Raw genomic sequence first — 14,152 nt, forward strand, 5'->3', positions numbered from 1 at the left:
CGGGGCCGCGCGGCGGAGTTTATAATGCCTCTCCGACGGGGCGGCAGCGAGTGGGAGCGAGCCAGCGAGCGCGCAGCCTGCTGACAGTCCGCCGCGATGGGAGGCAAGAAAGTTTGCATCGTGGGCTCCGGCAACTGGTGCGTGGGCGGGGGGGGGGTGCGTGGGCGGGGGGGGGGGAGGCAGCGCTGCTGCAGCTGCGGGGGAGGCGCTGCAAGTTAGGACCCTCGCGGCTCAGGTTAGGACCCTCGCGTTAGGACCCTCAAGTTAGGACACTCGCGGCTCAGGTTAGGACACTCAAGTTAGGACACTCGCGGCTCGCGAGCGCCGAGCCTCCTTTGCACAACGGCAGCGCGTCTTCGCTTGACCCTCTTGCATGCCAGCCCAGCCGAGCGGGGTCGTTTCTTTGCTTTTTTTCGGGGGACGGGGCTGAAAGCTGACTTCTGTTGCTCATTGTGATGTGTGGGGCTCTCGACTTCTGCCCCCGCCCCGCCCCGTCCAGTACCCGCCAGGACTGAAGGTGGCAGTGAGAGGGGTGGGGGCTATTGCTTTGCCCGGTTTAGGGAAGTTTTTAATATTTAAGGTTGTATTGTTTTTAACACTTGATTGGAAGCCGCCCAGAGTGGCTGGGGAAACTCAGCCAAATGGGTAGGGTATAAATAATAAATTATTATTATTATTATTATTAGTTTTTTAAAAACAAGTCGCTTAAAGCGAGCGCTGCCCTCGATCGCTCAGCAACTTGAACCATATCAGCCAACACCTGGGGGCCGAAGTCCCTTCAGGCCCCGCAATAAAATATTTGAGGGGACGCGCAACCCCCCCAGTTGATGAGCATTGCCATTCAAATAGTGTGTCGTGTTATGCGATTGATTATGTGGGATGGGGCTTACCTGGTCCCCCCACCCCAATATTTTATTCAAGTTGGCACCCCCAACGTGGGGCTCACTGAGATGAAGAGTCTCCTGCTGTGGCGTCTGAGCTATCCTAAGTTCGTTGCGCCCTTAACCTTCGGGTTAATAAATGGCGGGGGGAGGAACAGGTGGCAGCCAGATTCGCTTTCCCTCTGGTGAGACTTTCTGCCATGTCGTGGTTTGCTTGCCAGGGGGGCAGAGGGAGAGGGAAGGAGCCCCCTAGTGCTCGAGGAGAGAGCGCCCCTGACTTGAGTCTATTTCTGGAGCCTCTCGTTAGTATCACTCTCTGGAAAAGAAGCTCTGTGCGCTGCGAGGCAATGCCTTCGTGGCTCTGCTTGCTTGTTTAGGTGCTTTAATGTCCTGCAGCTGCTCTTATTATTATTGTTATTACCATCCAGGATATGTCAGAGACTAGTCCCGGAACTGGCTTTCAGTGCTAAAGCTTGACTGTGCAACATAGGAATACTTGCATGTATCTTTTGGGGCATGTGCAGAGTGCATATTTGGACATGCGCTGGAGGGTTACTAATGAGTGACCTCAGTGCATTTCCTCGGCACATCAGGAGCAATGTGGGAAAGCTTCCAGCTTCAAGAGCTGGAACTCTATAAGCCAAGAGCAAGTCTCTCCATGGGCACCTGTGTTTGCATATGTACGGGTTCTAGTTATAATAAGCAATCTTGTTTAAATTCTTCTCTCTCCTAAGCACAAGTGAAAGCCTATAATGCTAATGTGAGAGATTTGTACCTGTTTGTGCATTTGGAGATGCATGTTTGTAGGCCAGACTTTGCCAACACAGTGTTCTTCCTAGGTTTTGGACTACAAATCCCATCATCCACAGCTTGATGGCTATGGCTGATGGGATTTGTAGTCCAAAACATCTGAATGGTCCTAGGTTGGCAAAGGTTGGTCTAGACTCTTGGTTTCTTACTATTATAATTTAGCTGACTGGCGTCTTTAGATATATAAACGACTACATTACACAAACGGTGTGATAGTACACTGAAGAATTGCACACCTCCTTGGAAAGAGGGGGATGAACCAAGCTTCTCTAAAGAGGCCTTTAAGCGTGTAATGCACATAGATTCAGGAACGTACTAGTTCACATAACACACTCCTAAGTTGCTTCAACAGGGTGTGGTGATAGCCAGAAGCTCAAAGGGGGATTAGAGAAATCCATGGGGGAGCTATCCATGCCTATTAGTCATTAGGCAATATACCAGAAACTGGTGTGTTTGAGCAGTAAAGAGTTATTGCATTCTGAACAAATTTAAAACACTTAATTGATGCTACAAAAAAACCCCAGCATAAAATACGGTATAAAGCGTAAATAACAATAAAATAAAAAATCAATTTAGGGGATTTGACTTTATGGGGTTCTTCTATCTCAATACTTTGGAAAGCAAATGCATAAAAAGAGTGATGCTGGATCATACCAAAGGCCTGTCCAGTCCAGCTTTGTGCTTCGTACTGTAGCCAAACACATACAGGGGAGCCAAGAGACCTCACCCCACTTTCGTTCCCCAGCAGCTGCCGTTCAGCGTCACATCACAGCCATTATGGCTTTTAATCCTCTTTTAAAAGCTTCCAATTTGGTGAGCGTCACTAAATCTTGTGCTAGTGAATTCCATAGTCCCAATTATGCACTGCTTCCATTTCTATTTCTTCACAATTCCCCTCCCCCCCCCCAATCCATGTATTCTGATCCCATCCCATCCCATCCTAGTGCCTAGCTAGAATTTAAACAGAAGAATAAGGGGGATTCTTGGGACACGGGTGGCGCTGTGGGTTAAACCACAGAGCCTAGGACTTGCCGATCAGAAGGTTGGCAGTTCGAATCCCCGTGACGGGGTGAGCTCCTGTTGCTCGGTCCCTGCTCCTGCCAACCTAGCAGTTCGAAAGCACTTCAAAGTGCAAGTAGATAAATAGGTACCACTCCGGCGGGAAGGTAAACGGCATTTCCGTGTGCTGCTCTGGTTCGCCAGAAGCGGCTTAGTCATGCTGGCCACATGACCCGGAAGCTGTACGCCGGCTCCCTCGGCCAATAAAGCGAGATGAGCGCCGCGACCCCAGAGTCGGCCACGACTGGACCTAATGGTCAGGGGTCCCTTTACCTTTAAGGGGGATTCCACAGTACACTCTGTAATCCGAACTATCAAGCCGGCTGGGAACTTGAGGCCAACCCTCCCCAAGAACTTTGCCACTTTGGTAGCTGTTTCCAAGGGGATTCTATTAACTTGGAGGCCGTCATTGGCTTGTGAGAGGAGGCAGCTAACAGTAGTAAGACTTCTGCAAGCTGGAAGGTGGATACTAACCTTGGCATCCCCAAGCATTTTTTTCTTTCTGCAACTGGGTGAACAGCAGCCTGCCAAATGCTTGCGTTACAAGCCTCCATTGCAAACGTAATGACTTGAGCACTGCAAAGTTGTCTTTTGTGTGTTGTCCTTTGGGGGCCAGGGTTGGAAACCTTATGGAAGATTTGGAGGGGCACAAAGTTTCGTGAACAACAGTGACTGAGGTGCGTGAGCCAGTTGGTGGCTGTAGCATGGCCTTTCCTATAGCCTGGCAGTGCCATGTTAGAGAAGCCATAAGGAACTGGTTTGCAGGCAAAGCCTCTTTAGCTGATTGAAATATACTCGGAGTCGAGAGTGGATTTCATGCTCTTTATTCAGCTCATAGTGGTGAGGAGGAATGGAAGTTCCCCCAGAATGTCTGCTTTATATACATTATTTACACAATGGGCCCCACGTGATTGGCTAACTCCGCGATTCACTTGTAGGCCAATCAGGTTGCGGATTCACTTCCACCTGGAGCTGGATTGGGTGGCTCCTGTAGACCAATCTGACTGCTGCATTCTGGACCCTATTGTTCTAGGACCAATCAGACTGCTGCATTCTGAATCCTATTGTTCTAGGACCAATCAGACTGCTACATTCTGAATCCTATTGTTCTAGGACCAATCAGACTGCTGCCTTTTGGATCCGATTCAACTCAGTACATAACACTGATGGTCGCACTTGGCGGTGGGTTGCTACTGATGGGTCAGCCGCAGTGGGGTTGACCCAGGATATTATCCATTTGGGCCACACCATTTGGGTTCCCGCCCTGTGGAACGCCCTCCCATCAGATGTCAAGAAATAAAGAACTACAGTCGTATCTTGGTTCTTGAACGCCCCGGTACTCGTACGTTTTGGCTCCTGAACACCGCAAACCCGGAAGTAAATATTCCGGTTTGCAAACGTTTTTTGGAAACCGAATGTCTGGCGCAGCTTCTGCTTGCCAAGCAGAATCCACAACTTGGCTTTTGAAAGGTTTCGGGAGCCGAACCAACTCCTGGAATGGACTAAGTTTGAGAACCAAGGCACCACTGTCTCTGACTTTTAGAAGACACCTGAAGGCAACCCTGTCTCGTGTTTGATGTCTTATCGTGTTTTTAATATTCTGTTGAGAGCTGTCCAGAGTGGCTGAGGAAACCCAGACAGATGGGTGGGGTATAAATAATAAATTGTTGTTGTTGTTGTTGTTGTTGTTGTTGTTGTTGTTGTTGTTATGAGGGTGAAGACACTCACTGTGTGATCAGTCTCCTGGGTGAGATGGTGGAAGGGGGAATGTGTGCTAATACAGAATCCAAGTGCGCAGTGGAAAATTGGGGAGCTGTGGCGAGAGCATGAATGCAGTTCATGGATTCACACTCAGTGTGTTTGGTGGGTGATTTTGTTGATTCATGCTGTTGGATGTACCGTATTTGTCAGATCATTCTTTTGTATTTATATGCTCTTTGCTGCTTTGGGAGCCTTTGGGCAGTGTACAAATGAAATAACCTGCTAGAGAGATAGGACTTTGAACTTTGCATTCTTTCTCAGTCTTGCATACACTCTCTTTTGTTTCTTCTCTCCCCCCGCAGGGGTTCGGCTATTGCCAAGATTGTGGGCAGCAATGCAGCCAAGCTGGACAAGTTTGACACCACAGTCAACATGTGGGTGTTTGAGGAGGAAATTGGTGGCAAGAAACTCACGGAGATCATCAACACACAGCATGAGAACGTCAAGTACTTGCCAGGCCACAAGCTGCCCCCCAATGTGGTGAGTTCAGAAGCCGGGGGGGGGGGGGACAGAGAAGGGAAGCAATGTGTGGGCAGTGTGGCAGCTGTATTCCAGGCTGGGCCAATGTGTCACTTGCCTCTCTGTGCTTGCAAGTCAGCCTAGAGCCTTTCAAAAGGTCAAAAACAGCCTCAAGGTAACAATAATAATAATAAAATTTATTATTTATACCCCATTCATCTGGCTGGGTTTCCCTAGCCACTGTGGGCGGCTTCCAACAAAATATTAAAAACAATACAGCATCAGACATTAAAAACTTCCCTAAACAGGGTCGCCTTCAGTTTTAAAAGACACCCTCGCAGCAGATGTCAAGGCAATAAACAACTATTTTACTTTAAATAGTTGTTTATTGCCTTGACATCTGCTGGGAGGGCGTTCCACAGGGCAGGCGCCACTACCAAGAAGGCCCTCTGCCTGGTTCCCTGTAACTTTACTTCTCGCAGTGAGGGAACCGCCAGAAGGCCCTCAGTGCTGGACCTCAGTGTCTGGGCTGGATGATGGGGGTGGAGACGCTCCTTCAGGTATACTGGGCCAAGGCCGTTTAGGCCTTTAAATTTTAAACACTTTGAATTGTGCTTGGAAACCTACTTGGGTGCCTGTTGCAGAAAATCCAAGAAGCATCAACCGTGGGGATCCAGAAATGTAAGAAACCGAACAAAGCACATTTCCCCATCCTTTAATGGCATCTCAGTATTTGCCTTGAGTTGTGTTCAAACCCAAAATTTCAAGCACGTGCGCCCCTAAGATTTCTGGGAACTGTAGTTTCCCTCCTCACATAGCTACACTTCTCAGAAACCTTAACAAATGACAGGATTCTTTGAGTAATTAAAGCAATGCACTTTAAATGTAATGTGTGCATGCATCTGTAAGCCCCGGCAGCAGAAAAGCTCCCCCCTTGATATTTGTCCTGAATTTGCATTTACGCATACAAATTAGCATATGCACATAAATATATGCCATAGACTTGTGCCAAGAAACGTGTACCTAACAATGTATGTCCCTGACTGTGACAATGGGAAGTATTTGTCAATCTGTTGCAGTACATGTATCTAGACTAGGCCAAGATAAATTAGGAACGTGGGTGGCGCTGTGGGTAAAAGCCTCAGCACCTAGGGCTTGCCGATCGAAAGGTCGGCGGTTCGAATCCCCACGGCGGTGTGCGCTCCCGTTGCTCGGTCCCAGCGCCTGCCAACCTAGCAGTTCGAAAGCACCCCCAGGTGCAAGTAGATAAATAGGGACCGCTTACTGGCGGGAAGGTAAACGGCGTTTCTGTGTGCTGTGCTGGCTCGCCAGATGCAGCTTTGTCACGCTGGCCACGTGACCCGGAAGTGTCTCCGGACAGCGCTGGCCCCTGGCCTCTTAAGTGAGATGGGCGCACAAACCCAGAGTCTGTCAAGACTGGCCCGTACGGGCAGGGGTACCTTTACCTTTACAATAGCTGAAGTTGGTCTCTTGTTGGGGGAGTGGAGTGGACTTAAGCTAAACTAACTCCCGTCGGTTTCAAGAGGAGAGGAAAGCAAGTGTTCAAATATATCCTCTTTTAGAATTTGTGAGGACTTGAGACGCGCTTAAGATTTGGCTGGAACACACTGAATGTTGAGAATCTCACTTATTCCCTCCCACATAACTCTGAACAAACGACTCTTTTGTTGGAGCATTTCATGCTTTCTGACTTCTTGAAAACTTGCACCAACTTCATCACCTGAAAATTAACAGTGCAGGATACACATTGAAAGGTTATATGGGGACGTGGGGAGGAAGAATCACATGTCAAATGTGGCCCAGAAATAACAATGGCCAGTTGGTTTTAAAAGGGGCAACTTTCTGAAGTACCGGATGGAGAAGCAGTTTGTCTGCTAATAGGCTGGCCAGTTTTTAACCTCTCTCTTGAGGATGAACAAGATGCAGATTAGGCTTCTTCCTATTGGAGGGGAGCTTTGAGCAGGAGTAAGCATTCAAACTATAGGAACGCGGGTGGCACTGTGGGTTAAACCACAGAGCCTAGGACTTGCCGATCAGAAGGTTGGCGGTTCGAATCCCCGCAACGGAGTGAGCTCCCGTTGTTCGGTCCCAGCTCCTGCCCACCTAGCAGTTCAAAAGCACATCAAAGTGCAAGTAGATAAATAGGTACTGCTTCGGCGGGAAGGTAAACGGCGTTTCTGTGCGCTGCTCTGGTTCTCCAGAAGCGGCTTAGCCATGCTGGTCACATGACCCAGAAGCTGTACGCTGGCTCCCTCAGCCTATAGAGCGAGATGAGCGCTGCAACCCCAGAGTCGTCCACGAGTGGACCTAATGGTCAGGGGTACCTTTACCTTAGCATTCAAACATGAAATCTACAGTCAGCAGTGTGACTGGTCACTGTTTGGGAAGGACCTGTGTGTTTTGAGCTATCTCCAATTTTCCCTTTTGGTCTCCCGGTGCTAGCCAAAGCCAAGTTCCCAATTGAATGAGACTCCATTCCTGTTTCATCATCTTTCTACTGGGATACTTTAGCATATGTGTTGTGTGCTTAACATAGTTACACGTGCCAAATCCTAGCCAGTGGTAGGAGGTAAATGGCGTTGCTTTTAGGAAGTCAAACCCACTGCCGTACTCTGCATGTAATTCAAAGAACAAATAGTTCCCGATTCTGACTGTGGGACTGATGTGTGTATTCGTTGATTCCAAATGTGCTGTTTCAGGGAAATGCATCTATAGGCATGTAATAGTTTCTGGAGTTCTTAGCAAACAAACAAGGTGGCCAATAAAGGTACATCTCAGGGAGTTGCTTCTCCCATATATCTCACCCCCCCCGACAAGTTAGATCTTCTGATGGAATCCTGCTGCTCCAAAACCATCTCATGTGCAGGGCCTTTTCAGTCGTGGCTCCAAAGTAGATCTGAGAGATCTACACAGACTCCTCTCTGCTGCCGTTTTTCTGCATGAGTTTTTATTTCTGATTGCCTTTGCTAACCATTGATTAAGTTCTGTTGACCAGCTACCACTGCTTTAGTTCATACCACTTTATTTTAGCCACTGTTTTGTTGTTTATATGGTTTTATTTTGTGTGTGTGTGTCCTCCTGCTATTTTTGTGACCTTTGATTTTAATTTTGCTGTAAAAGCAAATTGTATAACCTTTTTGGGTGAGCTATGGTATACAGATTACTATCAACTGACAATGGATTATTTGTGTCAAGCCTGGAAGGGTCTTCAAGGCCCATGTAGTAATTTCCCTGGGCCTCCTTCCTCCTGTCAGACCCAGAGGAGCACAGCAGGGTTGGCTTGCGCCTCTTCCAGGAGAATGAAGATCAAGGAACAAGTTGCCTTGGCAACAAAAGTAATAAATAACCTTCTCTCTGCCTGCTAACATTTCCCAGTGCTAACAGAGTGTCAAAAAGCCCACTCAATAAAAACACATGCTGGGAGATGGCAGAGAGATTAGATGTTACACTAGGCAAGTCTTGTTCATTGAGCACAGGGTTCAAATGCCTTTTATGTTGTTTTTTAATAATATCTTCCCCATGCCCCCTCCCTCTCCAATACTTAGCGGGTGGCACTGTGGTCTAAACCACTGAGCCTCTTGGGCTTGCCGATCAGAAGGGCGGCAATTCGAATCCCTGCAATGGATGAGCTCCCGTTGCTCTGTCCCATCTTCTGCCAACCTAGCAGTTCGAAAGCACACCAGTGCAAGTAGATAAATAGGTACCGCTGCAGAGCGAAGGTAAAAGGTTTCTGTGCGCTCTGGCTTTTGTCACGGAGTCCCATTGTGCCAGAAGCGGTTTAGTCATGCTGGCCACATGACCCAGAAAGCTGTCTCTGGACAAACGCCAGCTCCCTCAGCTTGAAAAGCTAGATGAGTGCCGCAACCAGTCACCTTTGACTGGACTTAACCGTCCAGGGGTCCTTTAGTGTACACACACACACACACACACACACACACACACCTGCTTAAATCAGGTGTGAGGAGCTTTAGGTGCTCCAGATGTTGCTGAACTTCATCTCCCACCAGCCCCAGCAGTTGCCAATCTTCTTTGGTTGAGACGTTGGTCATTTTCCATTTTGGGGCTAACAAAATACGGGCCACAGTTGTTGCATACATAAATAACATTTCCTGACACCTGAGGATTTCAGTCTGAAAGGACTCTGGTTTCTCAACCAAAGAAGATTGGCAATTTAAGTTGACAGAATATGCACAACTTGCATACTTAACATATACAATAAGAGAACAAGTTTAACAAGAGAACATTTAAAGCAGATTGGAAAACATTTGTTGAACATATGGAAAATAATTGTGTACAGCTGAAAGCGCTGGCAGCATTAAGATAAAATCAACAGTGAGAATAAGTTGATGCAATAATGGAATACTTAATGGTATAGTTTTTGTAAACTATGCAGGGATTTATGATATGGAACCATGGAAAGAGAAGGGAAGTCACTGATATCTTAAGGATGTAAAATGAGTATTTTAGATTGTAAAACAGAAAATTTTAATATATAGAGAGAGGACTCTGGGTTTTTTGGGAAAGTAATTTATGCAAACATTCAGCTTTCTTCAAAGGCATTTGGTTACCCTAGTGCAGAATTTCCTAGGATTTGTTGAGCATGTGTGTCTTATAAGAGCTGCAAACCTTTTTTCCACCACCGTCACCCTTCCTTGCGCTCACTGATCCTGCTCCCTTGAGCTGCCTAGACTTCTTGTTGATGCCATTCTTTTCTCCAACTCGCCCCCAACTGCTGCAGGTGGCAGTGCCAGATGTGGTGAAGGCTTCAGCTGATGCAGACATCCTTATCTTTGTAGTGCCGCATCAATTTATTGGGAAGCTCTGTGACCAACTGAAAGGCCATATCAAGAAGGACGCGATTGGGGTCTCGCTCATCAAGGTGTGAGTTGGAACTAAGGGTTGGGCTGCTCCGAGCAGCTGCAAGGTGGGGCTGGCGGGAGATGCAACCATCCTAGGAACTAACTGGGGCGGGTTGCATGAGTTTGCTTAGATGAACTGAGAGGCAATTGGGTGCATGTGTTGTTTGAGGAAGATAAACACACACAGAATGGGCTCAAGAAAAGCCTGTGGGAGAGTAGGGAACACCCACATGGGACACAATTCCCTATGCTTAATCAATGACTGTGATTTATTGAGAGAGCATATAATGGATGGCAGATGAAGGTGATAGACTACATGGGCTTGGCAGAAATGACGAGCAGAATCCGAAACCAGGGAAGAGAAACAGCGCAAGAAGAATGGAAAAAATTCAAGGACTATTTAAAGAAATATCACAAAGTTAATGAAAGTTAGAATGATGATGGATTGGAAAGTAAATGGTTACTATTAGTAATGGTTAAGACAAGGAGAATAAGGAAGGTTAGCTTAAACTTAAATTAAAATAAGGGAAGATTTGCTGAGTAATTGATAAGAATTTGGAATACAGAAAAGGGAGGCATGAGGAAGTCGGGGAAGGAAGGTATAAGAAATTAGGATATGAAATGGTACATGTTTTTTGTTTTGTTTTTGTCTTTGTATGTTTATGTATGTTATGTCTATATGGAAAAATTCTTGAATAAAAATATTATAAAAAAAAAGAAAAAAAAAAGAGAGAGCATATAATGGATTATAGCACTGCAGCAAGCTTAGTCTTCCCTGTTGAGGCTCCTGGAAGTATTCTTTGACTCTTGTGGTATCTTCAAAGCTTCAGGCAAATACCAGGTTCTTGGGTTGAGGACTTATTAATACTCACATATGGAAAGGAGGATCAGCAGCCCGTGAGCCAATTTTGCTGCTCCCAACACCCAAAATTACTGTAGCAGTTGTAGGCATATTGTATGCTGCCTTTTCCCCAGACTGGGACGCAAGGCAGCTTATATAGATAAAATTTGTTGTTTAGTTGTCTTAGTTGTGTTTGTCTCTCTGTGACCCCATGAACCAAAGCATGCCTTAGAAACTCTCACTTCTCAAACCTGCTCCTTTTTTATGTCCAGATAGTTTTCTTGACAAAATACTGGAGCGGTTTGCCAGTTTGTTCTCCAGGTGGATCACATTTAGTCTAAACTCTTGGCTATGAACTGCCCGTCTTGGGTGGCCCTGCACGGCATAGCTCATAGCTTCTCTGAGTTATTCAAGCCCCTTCGCCACGACAAGGCAGTGATCCATGAAGGGGATAGATAAAATAGAAACAGCCAAAAACATAGGGAAAAAACCTATCGTTAGAAAGCAATTAAACACACACATTGGGACGCGGGTGGCGCTGTGGGTAAAACCTCAGTGCCTAGGACTTGCCGATCGTATGGTCGGCGGTTCGAATCCCCGCGGCGGGGTGAGCTCCTGTCTATCGGCCCCAGCTCCTGCCCACCTAGCAGTTTGAAAGCACCCCTAAGTGCAAGTAGATAAATAGGTACCGCTTTATAGCGGGAAGGTAAACGGCGTTTCCGTGTGCTGCGCTGGTGCTGGCTCGCCAGCTGCAGCTTCGTCACGCTGGCCACGTGACCCGGAAGTGTCCTCGGACGGTGCCGGCTCCCGGCCTCTTAAGCGAGATGAGCACGCAACCCCAGAGTCGGACACGACGGGCCCGTACGGGCAGGGGTACCTTTACCTTTACCTTAAACACACACATATACACAAAATATATATTAATTTACTTACAATAAAAACATCACAGCACCAAGAGTTTGGATTTGATATCCCACTTTATCACTACCCTAAGGAGTCTCAAAGTCGCTAACAATCTCCTTTTCCTTCCTCCCCCACAAAAAACACTCTGTGAGGTGAGTGGGGCTGAGAGACTTCAAAGAAGTGTAACTAGCCCAAGGTCATCCAGCAGCTGCATGTGGAGGAGCGGGGAATCAAACCCAGTTCACCAGATTACGAGTCCACTGCTCTTAACCACTACACCACACTGGCTCTGCCAGCCTTTTCCTTAAAGCTAGTCAGTTCCCCAAAGCCTGTTGGAACAAGAAAGTCCAACAGCAAGGAGGGAGCCAGTCCATTTTCTCTAGGAAGGGTGTTCCAAAGTCTGGGAGCAGCCACCGCTAGCCACAACATCTATTGTATGCTGTTGCATCTCTTTGGGGGATAAGGATGCTCTCAGAAGGACTAGGGGCTACTTGAGGGATCTCAGCAGAGATACCCCACTGACCACGTCATGTTCTGTTGAATCCCAGGGTGTGGATGAAGGACCCGATGGTCTGAAGCTGATATCGGACATCATCCGCGAGCAGCTTGGCATCGAAATGAGTGTGCTTATGGGGGCCAACATCGCCAACGAGGTGGCCGACGAGAAGTTCTGCGAGACCACCATTGGTATATGAGTTTGAGCTTATTCCTATGGCTAGCTGGGCGGTGAGAACCTCTCCAAGTGGGCTGCTCATGTCAAGGTCTTCTGTCCCTCCTTACCTTACCAGTGCCACCACTAGATGTCTTGGGCCTACTGAAGCTTGTGTCCAAGAGCAGCTCCACAATAGTACATTAGAGGCTTTGGTTCATCAAGTATAGACAACGAATAGGGAACATGTGGCACTTCAGATGCTGCAGACTACAACTCCCATCGGCCATGACAGCTGAGCCTAGTGGGAGTTGGGAGCTCAGCAACATTTGGAGGGCCACAAGTTCCCCATTTCTGGCATAGATGGTATGATTTTGCCACATCTCACCTCGGACACAAGAGACATTGTTTTAAACCCACTACAGCATGTGAGGAAACTGGTGTGGCTCCTCTGCCCGAATTGCTCCCTACTCTTGCTGCCATTCAGCTTTCTCCCTCGCCTGCAGTGGCCCATGGGGATCCAGGTATGAGCCACAGCAAGTGGAAAGGACTTGGAAGGGAACACGGAGAGCCCTGGCGTCTCTCCCTTGCTGTATGTCAGATCTGTGTCATGTTAATAACACTGCAGGGGTTTCAGAAGGGTCTGAAAACGTCTTTTTATATAAGCCTCCCAGCTGTGAGATTGTTTTATTCGCTAGATTGTTCTGTTTTTTGACTAAATTATTCACCCGTTGTAGGGTGGTGGTGGTGGTTTTTTTAAAAGTTGTAAGGAGCTTTGATTTAGTTTGCTTAAATATATCACATTGATTAGGTTAAAATACATCACACCACTTAAGGAATTAAGCAAGTTAACTACATATCCAGAGCAAAGGGTGTCCTTGAAACACCCGCATGCATATTCCTGAGGGGGTTAGGCTTGCTTGAGCTGTGGATCCAACACATGAATGTGGATGTTGAAGGAAGCACACTGGTTGTATTGGCTTCACACAACAGCGGCAGGGAAACACGGAGGAACCGCAGCAAGTGCAACCATGTAAAGGTGCAGAGCTGCTCTTGGCCATCGCTAGAGGTGACTGTAATGGCCCACTGTCCTGCTACTCTTGGTTGGATCCAGTAGGGGGAGCAGCAAAGAGAGGATGCTTCTTCTTCCTCTTTGGCGATCACTCGTAGCCGAGTAAGATTGTCTTCCATGGGCAGCCAATTTTCAGAAGGACATTCCACAGGGCATCAAAGGGCAGAGAGGATGTGGAGATACATCAACAGGAAAATTGGTCTTGGGCTCTTTATTGTACTACATAAAGGAACATACGAAGCTCCAGGATAGAGTATTTGCCCCTCTAGCCCAGTATTGTCTACTCCCCATTGGCAGGGGCTGTCCAGGGGTCTTGAGCAAAGATAGATCTTTCCTGTCACCTGTTGTTGTTGTTGTTGTTTAGTCGTGTCCGACTCTTCGTGACCCCCTGGACCAGAGCAAGCCAGGCACTTCTGTCTTCCACTGCCTCCCACAGTTTAGTCAAACTCATGCTGGTAGCTTCGAAAACACTATCCAACCATCTCGTCCTCTGTCGTCCCCTTCTCCTTGGGCCCTCCATCTTTCCCAACATCAGGGACTTTTCCAGGGAGTCTTCTCTTCTCATGAGGTGGCCAAAGTATTGGAGCCTCAGCTTCAGGATCTGTCCTTCCAGTGAGCACTCAGGGCTGATTTCCTTAAGAATGGATAGGTTTGATCTTCTTGCAGTCCACGGGACTCTCAAGAGTCTCCTGCAGCACCATAATTCAAAAGCATCAATTCTTCGGCGATCACCTGTTAACCTGATCAATTTTAACTGGAGGTGGCAAGGACTGAATGCTATGCAAAACATGTGGTCTTCTGCTGAGCTACAGTCTCTCCCTGCAGAGAAGAGGAAAG

At 47.4% G+C, this 14,152-nt stretch overlaps 1 protein-coding gene and 1 long non-coding RNA gene across 3 annotated transcripts in view; one reads left to right on the forward strand and one right to left on the reverse strand.

Annotated features, from left to right (window-relative positions):
* The window catches only part of GPD1 (glycerol-3-phosphate dehydrogenase 1), a 19,289-nt gene continuing 5,137 nt past the window's right edge, over positions 1–14,152 (forward strand). The window contains exons 1-4 of one of the 2 annotated variants that reach the window (XM_053375087.1): positions 1–137; positions 4,814–4,991; positions 9,730–9,870; positions 12,143–12,281. In XM_053375087.1, the coding sequence (XP_053231062.1) occupies positions 97–137; positions 4,814–4,991; positions 9,730–9,870; positions 12,143–12,281 (499 nt within the window). In that variant the 5' untranslated portion in view covers positions 1–96. Of the gene's footprint in view, positions 138–2,988; positions 3,312–4,813; positions 4,992–9,729; positions 9,871–12,142; positions 12,282–14,152 lie in introns of those variants that run through there. The other variant, XM_053375086.1, reaches the window with a different exon arrangement.
* Positions 11,597–14,152, reverse strand: part of LOC128407113 (uncharacterized) — a 16,048-nt gene continuing 13,492 nt past the window's right edge. Inside the window, exon 2 of the long non-coding RNA XR_008328720.1 lies at positions 11,597–14,134. This is a non-coding gene — a long non-coding RNA (uncharacterized LOC128407113). The remainder of the gene's footprint in view (positions 14,135–14,152) is intronic.

This window comes from Podarcis raffonei, chromosome 2 (genome assembly GCF_027172205.1).
Source record: "Podarcis raffonei isolate rPodRaf1 chromosome 2, rPodRaf1.pri, whole genome shotgun sequence".
Classification (NCBI taxonomy): Eukaryota; Metazoa; Chordata; class Lepidosauria; order Squamata; family Lacertidae; genus Podarcis; species Podarcis raffonei.